The sequence below is a fragment of the Ascaphus truei genome, chromosome 10 (genome assembly GCF_040206685.1).
Source record: "Ascaphus truei isolate aAscTru1 chromosome 10, aAscTru1.hap1, whole genome shotgun sequence".
In the NCBI taxonomy this organism is placed as follows: domain Eukaryota; kingdom Metazoa; phylum Chordata; class Amphibia; order Anura; family Ascaphidae; genus Ascaphus; species Ascaphus truei.
The window spans coordinates 33,631,272-33,641,870 of NC_134492.1; the positions used below are offsets into that span (position 1 = coordinate 33,631,272).

The 10,599-nt window shown below is 42.7% G+C and overlaps 1 protein-coding gene across 1 annotated transcript in view; it reads left to right on the plus strand.

The window, feature by feature from the left end:
* The first annotated feature begins 588 nt into the window (after positions 1–588).
* The window catches only part of SNX7 (sorting nexin 7), a 77,166-nt gene continuing 67,155 nt past the window's right edge, over positions 589–10,599 (plus strand). Inside the window, exon 1 of the mRNA XM_075616483.1 lies at positions 589–797. Coding sequence (XP_075472598.1) covers positions 654–797 — 144 coding nt within the window. The 5' untranslated portion in view covers positions 589–653. The remainder of the gene's footprint in view (positions 798–10,599) is intronic.

Here is a 10,599-nt window from a genome sequence, read left to right on the forward strand (position 1 = left end):
GGGGTCGCCCGCAAAAGAACCTGCATCACGTCACCGCTCCGAACAGTGGTCACGTGATACGGAAATGCCAGAAGGTCCGTGGCAATGCAGATGTCACGAGCCTCAGGCACTAGAGGGGTTAAATCGCCTTTATGGGGGTGTTAAGAACCTCCATTGGTGGTTGGCATCGCTGCAACAGTTTAAACAGGCTAAAGAAGCCACAAGTCCCTCCTTTCTCTCGAGTGGGCAGCATGTATATAATGTATATACCCTGTTCATTTATGTAGCTGTATTTGTTACCATGTATTATTTCTCATCTTAACTCTGTGCCCAGGACATACTTGAAAACGAGAGGTAACTATCAATGTATTACCTCCTGGTAAAACATTTTATAAATTAATATATAATGTAGGCCCTTGGGCACCAGGTTTCCTATCTAATAAGGTTGCTGTCAAAACTATATATACTGTATGAAAAAACACCCGACACTGACACCAGACTAGCGCTACTCTCTGTTGCTAGGCAACGGCTGCCTCTCATTCACTACTTCCGGTCCTGCGCATTAGATGGCAGCTGAGGGACTGTGTAGCCAATAGCAGGGCACCAGGGGGAGGGAGCAGCGCTGCCCGTCCGCCTGCCTGTCAAGCGAGGAGGGGGTAGCATCAGAGCCAGCGATGGAGGCTGAGCCCGAGGCGCCGTGTATCCCGGTGTCTCCCGGCTGCATCACCCCGGGGCACAGCGCGCTCCTCACCGCACTGCCGCTGTCCCCGGACACGCTGCGGTTTGACGAGGACGATGACCTGGAGGTATTCAGCAAGGTACTGTACACAGGGGGCCGGGATTGGGCGGGGACCGGCCGGGGCTGGCTGTGTGGCATAGCGAAGTCCCCGGCATGAGAAGGAAAGTTTTGTCCTGGGAGGGACCAGTCGTTTTGTAGGTTGGATGCTGCTTGGGTATTTAAATGACCCTCCCCGGGTGTCTACAGCGAGAGAAATACCCCGAGTAGCATTTACATGAAGCTGTGCCAGGTGCCATGATCTCCTATTGAATGGGGTTTGTAGTCCAGGATAATCCTGTTTGTGGTCAGAACAAAGAAATTAGATTGTCTAGTCTGGGGTTTTTTCCCCCCGTCTATTTCTAGAAAAGGCATGATCAGATGGGCAGGATTTATTCAGCGGTATTATTTATCTGTACAACTTTTGTTATACTTTTTGGAACTATTTGTTGCGTAATTAAAGGGATCTGGGACCACAAGGGCTGGAACACATGAGCAGGAATGTAACCAAATGTATCTACAGTAGCACACTGGCACTGCAGGCATGAATACTTGGTACCACTGTCTTCCTCTAATCCTTGCTGGATAGAGGTGCTTGCAAGCAGTTCCTGTGGAAATCCCCCTAACCTATGCATTTTACCACACACACAATGCTTTTGTAGGTACAGCTTTTCCTATAGGACCCAAAACATGTAGTCTTCCTGTAGTTGGTGGGTATAAGGTACAGCTTAGTTGTTGCATGCAGTAATAACCACTAGGAGGCACATTTCTACTAAGGGCGGTGTTACCTGGTGAAAGGCAAAGGTCACCTGGCAATTAATTCCTTGGTTGCCAGGGTGGAATGCATACGAATTTGCAAAGGGATGCCTTGTATGCTCCTGGAGGCAAAAAGGGTACATTCGTCAACCCATTGTGTTGCTGTCTGCTCTAGCAGTGAAAGTGTTAAATGCAGCAAAATACTGTATTAGAAAAAAATGGGTGGGATTAACTCATTGCCCATCCTGGCAGCCAATCGCCATACTATAGAGGGGTTGCTCTGAAGTGTGGGGTAAAGCCCACCGGCAGGGAAGAGGTTAAATTAAGGGATATATATATATATATATATATATATATATATATATATATATATATATATATATATTGACCTTTAAATGTCTAGAGATGCATCTGTGAATACATGACTTACCAGCAAAGCAGTTAAGGAAAGGAAGTAATTTTGTTCTTGCGGCACAGTAATCGCTGTCCTAACCATTTTGGCATTGGTTTGTATTGCGGGTCCTATAACAGAGGGCTGAAATTGTCCTGGCTTCTCATTTTATAGCCTTTCCAGCATTGAAGGATCATACTCTGTGCCAGAAGAGGGTTAAAAAAAGGTGTAAATGTATTAAATGTGGTTTAGAAAGATCTCTATTATTTATTTGAGATATAAAAAACAGATTGGGAGAAAGTCATAAAAAAAAAACAATTTCCTCCAAAGTGCAACTTTATATAAACTGTGCTGCCGTGACTCACACTTTAAGACTAGTGAATATTGACGTACAGTAGCTTGAATAAAGTACATGGGCAGGGCTGTTTTTGTGACGGACGTGATTTCCCTCAATCATAATGTGTACTTTGCACTGGTAGAGTTGAAATCTCAGATCCTCACAATCCAAGTTAGTCTATGCTGCTGATGTGACAGGAAAGGGAGGGATTGTGAATAATGCTTACTAGGGATGATAAAGTCCAGATTCTCTGGGTCCAACACAACTGTAGATTCTGAGCAACTTTTTCCTCAAAGCTCGAATCTGTGTTGGGACAGAGGAGAAATTGAGGCAAAACCTTGGTTTCCTACAAGCCTTGGATCTTGCGATATTTTATTCCCCCGCTGCAATTTGGTAACGAAAGGGAGTGTGGGAGATGACAGAGAGGCATGAATAATAATACAATTATATATACAGGCATACCCCGCATTAACATACGCAATGGGACCGGAGCATGTATGTAAAGTGAAAATGTACTTAAAGTGAAGCACTACCTTTTTTCCACTTATCGATGTATGTGCTGTAATGCAATCGTGCATAACTGATGTAAATAACGCATTTGTAACAGGCTCTATAGTCTCCCCGCTTGCGCACAGCTTCGGTACAGGTAAGGAGCTGGTATTGCTGTGCAGGACGTGCTGACAGGCGCTTGCGTGAGCTGCCGTTTGCCTATTGGGCGATATGTCCTTACTCGCGAGTGTCCTTAAAGTGAGTGTCCTTAAACCGGGGTATGCCTGTACAAATTGGTGTGACTGGTTAGACCACGACAGTAGACTTTTGAGCAGAGACAAGTCACCCACCCACTATCTAGCTTGTCTCACTCAGTCAATCAGTCCAGACTAGTTCCTCTATTTGGGTTCAGTTACCGGAGACTGGGTAATATACAGAATTTCAGATTCAAATATTTTTATCACTACCATCTTACCTGTCTGTAAATCAATCAGTCCCAGCTGGGTAGAAAAACTGAACTAACACATACATACTGTATGTGGTGGTTTAACATGGGGGAAAAAGTGTGTGTGTGTGTGTGTGTGTGTGTGTGTGTGTGTGTGTGTGTGTGTGTGTGTGTGTGTGTGTGTGTGTGTGTTTGTCAAAGTGACAGTTAATTATTTCCAGTTTTTTCAAGTTAATGTATTACTTCACAACACACACACCCTTGGTTATGTTGGAAATATGAAAGAAAAAAAAAATCTATAATCTCGCATACATACAGTAATAGTGAGTCCATCTCGCCTATCTCTGCTAGTATACAGACATTACTGTAGATGTGCAAGTGTAATTATTGTTGTCGATCAACCAGTACTGTCATAATAATATCATGTGATATTAGTGTGACAGGAGCTTTGCGACAGGCTATTAATAATACACAAAAAAAATATATAATATATATATATATATATATATATATATAACTGGGTTGAACTGGGACGAGACTTAGATATGATAAAATATAATTTATTCCTTGATAAAGGTGAACACACGAGATATATACAAATAACAGGCAAAATATGGACACTCGCTTAAGATGGAAATGATGAAACAGTCACATCTGGACTGGCAGTTCATACAGCAATCTTCATAATCATCAAGACACGAAAGACATGAAAGACCTCTGGCATGAAGACAATAGCCATAGGCTGAGCCTGGTTCTTATACAATTATTTCCCATTGAACACAACCTAAACCCAGCCCCTCTCATAAATCAGCGGTGAAGTTGACCGTTTTCCCCAGAGTAAAACTCCTCCCACCCAAGGACGTTTACAAACTGCTTTTCCTATCTAAATAACTTCATAACTTCAGTTCAGTTGTACCTACCGGCACGCGAGACATATTAATACATTCCGGAACGCATGACGCTCCCAACGAGACTAAATATTACAGTGTAATATTAAAATTAAGAGAGATATTAATATCTGTCTATTCGAACCGGCTAAACCTCAGGTGTCTGAATTCGTTAGTTGGGGCTTGGTCCCACGAATACACATATGTAACTCTTAGCATGTTCAGCCGAGGACATCTCATAATATTCTTATATTTAATAAGGTCACTCATTCTGTAGCCCCACTCCTAAATCAGAGGCGTTTGGCCGGTCTACCACATGGCAGGATACTATGGTTTGTAAGTGTGAGTTATAACGCTCACAATCCACTCCAGCTTCCTGCAAACAGGTAGCCTTTGATCAGGGGCTGCTTCCTACCCATTTGGTCGCTCTCCTGACCATTTGCATTTAGTAGGCAGGCATCTTTGAGGGTAATTTAAACAAAGGGCTAGAATCACTGTTTTAACATTAACCCTTTCCCTCCCGCAGCAACCCTAGTGTACGTGTGGGTGCAAACACTAGGATAACACAATACAGTTACACAGGGGAATAAGCATTTGGATATTGAAGCGAGGTAAAAACACATTACTGGACCTCAGTCCAGTTAACCCCTTGCTTCCCAGGCGAGGGTAGAGGGTGGCCAATTGGGGTGTAACCCCTTTAATCCCGGGCCAAATCCTCCCCATCGTCACAATTAGGTATTTTAATCTTTCTGGTGCTTCAAAGGTTAATGAGCTACAGTTTGAAGTTGAAAATACAATATTTGGAGTTTCTGACTTGTCATGAATCCTATGGGAGCTTCAAAGGGGCTTGATTAAAGTTGGGTGCTAAAAGCACAAAGACAGGGTTTATGGTATGTTAACACCTTTTGCAGGCCTAGTGGTAAAATCTGATTATTTTCTAGAGATAGGGACATATGTCCTGCCAGACAGGGACTCTGACATAAACACAAGGTTTTTTTTTTTCAAGCATTCCCTGAAAGAGGTTTATGGATTACAAGAGGGGTGGAACTATCCTATGCCATCCCAAGATATGAAACATGGAATCGGACTTGACAGCGATGCTGACATATATCAAAATTGTATGTGCATTCGTGACAGGTTGACTAGGCAAGGGGTCCAGATATGGGAGGTATGGCAGGTACTGGGGAACAGATATTAATTTGTCGCACAGGTTTAGTGGTAAGATGGTCATGTTTTGTTGTGTCCACCATGAGCGCCTGAATGTATTGTTGTGACTCACGTGTTTTTAAGTATTAATTAAGGAAAGTTATGAATACATTTAGAAATGGAAGTGTTTAGTTTAAACGTAATTTTGTAGGAGGTTTTTTATTCTGACAGTTTTACGACAATCTCACAGCTGATTTACGACAGGGGATGGGCTTGTTGTTTCAATGGGAAAGAGTAGCAAAAGATTATGAAAATTTAGATTTCACAAGAGGAGTGTTTTGGAAGAAAACACGTGATATCTCATCTCCTGCCAGTGACCTCTCTGGGAGAAGACATATGGTGATGTATAGCGTTTTCTTTTATAATATCCTTTTTATTTTGATAAACTGTTCTGCAGTTATTGTAACTCTATGTTGTTATACGCCTTTTTTCTGAAACTTAAGCACTCTATTTTTACATATATAAAAACATTTAATAAGTAATGATTTAGGCTCTGAATGAACTGTTGCATGCTCTGGAGAGAGAGAGTATTTACATTTTCGGACACATTTTGCTGCAACTGATTTTTTTTTTCTCTCCCCCTATAATGACCTGGGACCCTGGCAAATATTAATTTGACATATTATTTTCATGTCCTGGGTGGTGACAGTGTATAGATATGATTGCAATTGAGTAAATGGTTAATATTAATTCATTGGAGGTACCTTGCAGAGGAGAAAGGTGAGTTGACTAGAGTAGCTATGTGTATAAGGCCCAGGACATAGTGCACTCAGCGTCGCTGAGCCGCGCTTAACAGATGCACAAAGCCTCTGCATCTGTTATCTGCGCGGCTATAGTTTCTCCCTCTCGCATCAGCAAGCATGCGGAGGCTGAGAAACTTCCCCGAGACAGACAAGTTTGAAATTTGCCGCTCGGGGAAGCGGAGGAGCGGTCACGTCACCGCTCCCATCCAATGGGTCTGCAGCCGGTCCGGCAGAGTGTGTGTGTGTGTGTGTGTGTGTGTGTGTGTGTGTGTGTGTGTGTGTGTGTGTGTGTGTGTGTGTGTGTGTGTGTGTGAATATATTTATGAAAGTTGCACAATGTTAATAAATAATTTATTCTCACAACATTTAATTTTTAAAATATTATATAATATACACACACACATATATACACACACACACACAGGTTCACCAGTGACACACAGACCACTTCAAAGTGACACACAAACACACTGACAGCTACCAAGTGACACACACACAGTGATACCCGCCTCCCAAGCGCGCTTGCTGTCTCCTCTGCCAGGACAGCAAAAAGCTCCTGGTAGAGCGAGTGGCAGCAAGCAAGAGCGAGCAGCAGCACCTAAGTGCTTACTATGTCCCAGGCCTTAACCGTGATTGCATATCTAAGTCCCGTGCCCACTTGTTTGCTGTTCATGTCGGTTGGTATATTGGGACGGATTGAGGGGAGATGTTAACTCATTTGAGGGACCTTTCCAAAGGGGCAGCTTACGAGTTGTCTATTAACCCGTGTTCTGGAGAGGAGATATTGTCCATAGGGAGAGGGAGTGGCTCAGTGAGTAACGCCACTGGCAATGAGAGTTTGAACCAGGGGAGCCTGGTTCAATTCCCGGTGTCTGCTCCTTGTGACCTTGGGCAAGTCACTTGCCTCAGGCACCAAAAACATAGATTGTAAGCTCCACGGCAAAATGTCTCTGTAAAGTGCTACGTAAAACTATACAAAAAAAAAAATACAAGAACATTATTATTATTTGAGGGACCTCTGCAGAGGTGAAGCATGGGACCACTTGCGAGTGGAGTATTGCAGGTCATGTGCTCTCAGGTGGGCCATACTTGAAGAGTACAAATACATAATTACTTGGTTTACCTGTTGGGTACAAGTTCCATAACTATAAATGGGATCGGAGATATACAGCCATCTGACCTGTCTCCAGTCCTACTCGCTCAGAATATGTAATGATTAACCGTTCCAGTTGTGTTGATAACACCATTCTCTTTTGGCTTATATATAACATGGGTACTTGGCTCAGATGGTATTCTCATTCTCTGCCTAATCTGTTGTACTGGCAGTGATACCAACATTTAATCTATTTGTACTCTCTACCAGAATGTATGATATAAATTGTTATTGCATAAATAGGAAGGAAGTAAACAAACAGACATTTATGATTTTTTTTACTTTAAATTCACATTTTCCCCCAAGTCCAAAATCTTTTGGCCAAAACTTGTAGAACCAAAACTAAAGTACATGGTCACGTAGATAACTCTAGTGCCTACAGGATAAAACACGGTGGTTTGGATAATTGAACTCCTTGAGTGCCAGAGAGGCGACATCAATGCAGTGGTGCAGCATGATAATATATGATTACTGTATCTCTGTGTTGATTTTTTTTGGCTTAGTAAACATTGCTGATTAAAGGTTCATTCCCCCATTAGCGTGCAAAACAACATTTTTGAAAACCATTTTAAAATGTGATGGTCTTCCTTAAACAAATGTGATCAGACTTAAAGCAAATGTTTGGTGTATTAAGAAATCACTGAATGGGTGGGGGTATTTGTCAAGACAATTGTTCACTGAAACTTAAACCCAGGGGTGCGCACATTAAAAAAAAAAAAATCTTTTGCTCCCTCTCGGCTCCGGCGTCAAATGACATCGCGGGGTCATGTGATGTCAACGTGATGCGCGGCGTAATTTGATGCTTGTTACCATGGCGACATGTCGCCGAAGATAAGTTAGGAGAAACTGTAGGGGCCTTGCGCCTTTGTCCCCCTGGCATTTAATTGCCTTGGGAGAGCGCAGGACCTCTGTAGCCGCCACGCCCCCCTTGAAAATTCTCCCGCCCCCCACTTTGCGCACCCCTGCTCTATACCACCCTCTCTCTTTTACAGGCCCAATAAAGATGATGGGGGACGAGGGAGCTTTACCTATGCAAACTCTTATTCAGCACGTGGTTATTTTGCACCAATTGGAATAGCCTCTGGAAATCACACCAACCCCATGCCTCAGTTCACCATTTGAACACGTGAGTGCTGGATAATATAAATTACTGACCTAAAAGTTTCACTGGGTTTCTGTATAACATAACGGACCATCTTTACCTCCTTTTGAAACAAAGATGGGACATCAACCATTAGGCCGCGCTTATAGTGCCGGCGACGCTGACGTCACGCTGCGGTCGCTGGAAAAATCAAATTGAAGTTACTTCCAGCGATCGCGACCAAGCCGTCTCGACGCTCCTACTATAAGCGAATGCAACGGCCTCAATTCATTTGTTTTGACGCGACGTCGCTGTCGCCGGCACTATAAGCGTGGCCTTGGATATTGGGCCGGGTTTCCCCTCTGTCAAATCCCCTGGTAGGTTTTTTTTTTCTTCCCCTCTTTAATTATGGCAGCAACTGGGGGGAAGATGAGCACTAATATTGGATCTTTTTCTCAGATCTGGGTGAGTTTGGAAAGAGTTATATTTACTTGGGGTGGGGGAGATCCCGTCTTAATCTTGGGTGGGGTTTGCTAGCACAATATCCCACAATTTTTTTTTCTTTTTCTGGGGCATATTGTTTTCCATATGGGCATTCAATATGGCTGCTTCTAAGGGTAGAGTCTATTGGGAAGGTCCTATAAAGTTGTAAAACTTTGTACATGGGAGCCTCCTGTAAACATTTTGTAAAACTAGGATCAATATCTGTATCGCACTCTTAAGTACTGTATTAACCAGACTACTGGAGAGGGTGCTCCTTGATTAAGGCTCCAGTGGGTAGCCAAAACGTTGGGGCATATTTGTGGTGTGCCTATCCCTTTTGTGAGGTGTATATGTATTTCTGTAATTTTATATTAAACTGGTGAGGCGCTTAACAAATAATATGCTTGAATGTTCTGGTAGCATTGTGTTGAACAGTAATTCTTTAACTGTAGCCCCCCTTTAGGAAGCACTAGTTAGTGAGGGGTTAACATCCATACGGGGTCAAATAAGTGGGCTCCTACCGGGTAACGCCCCCTCACCTCACATGGTCCTTGGTGACTTGACAAAAGCTAAGCCACGCCCACTTTTTGCCCAGTTATAAAACGTCACTGATTGGGTATGTATGTTTGGTAGAAGGTTCTGGGATTCATGAGTGGAGGAGCCTCACTGTAGTTGTGTATATAAGTTCACGTGTATAGGTAAGTTATATTTGATCTGTCCCTGGTTATTGATTTTTACAGTCAGGGAAAGTACCCCACTGATATGGCGCCCCTGAAAGATGACCACTAGAAACACTGTGCATATATGTATGTGGGAGCCGGTGTCTTTATAGTGGTCCCGCAGCCAAGGAATTGAGGCCATAGTCTTTCCGGCCCATGCAGCTGGTCCACAGCTAACTCAGCCTCAGTATGCTCAGAAGTGACAATCAGAGCATGGAGCTGGGATAAGGATCCCCTGACGGATGGATGTGAGTCGTAGCCCACAACGGATCCAACTGGAATTGGTCAACATGGCGTTTCCCAGAAGAGGGCAGGTTCAGTGTACTATTCAGATACAAGCTACAGTACCTCCCTATGTATTCGATGAGAGTAACTAGCGAATATGTCCTAACATACAAGTATGGCAGATCTATGCAAAATAAGAGTGTAACGTGAAGAGATAACACACCTGATGTTCAAATAAAGATTGCTGTTTTGTACTACACAAGTTCCTGCTGCTCATCATTTTCCATCATTGCTTTATCCAGCCTGCTTGAATCCAGCACCCTGAAAGGTATGCGAGAGACTGGGCAAAGGCATGTAAATTGACACTTTATGTAAACTCCTTGGAAGTCGGGCAAGTAGAGTACAGTAACAGTTTTAAGTGTGACATCAAATGAAGGATTTAATCACTTGACTTTATTCAATGTTTTGTTTTTGTAAATTGGACTAACATTCCTGTAATAGGACAAAGTAACATTTAAACCACGAATATCATTTTAATGTAAATGTTCTGCTGAAAAAAATCAAATATAATTTGTCTAGGTTTCTATTAAGAATATGAAAGTTATTGGGGTTTGAACATTGCTAGCACCAACAACTCTGAAAAGGCTTCAGCACTCAGGAGAGCGCACACACTACACACTCAAAGGGTTATGAAAATATTTATAGGTATATGATTTTTGTATCAGTTACCTTGATTTCACACCTTAAACATGTTAGTGGTTCATTTTGGTCCCAGCAGGGACTGCACCCTTATGTGGCATTTGTAAATTGCTTATATTACGATATGGTATGTATGTATGTATGCCTCAAGATCACCTTTATTTACATCAGAAATTAGCCAACTGTATAAATACAAGAGGAAGCACTGAACAGGTATATGGTATATGTTAT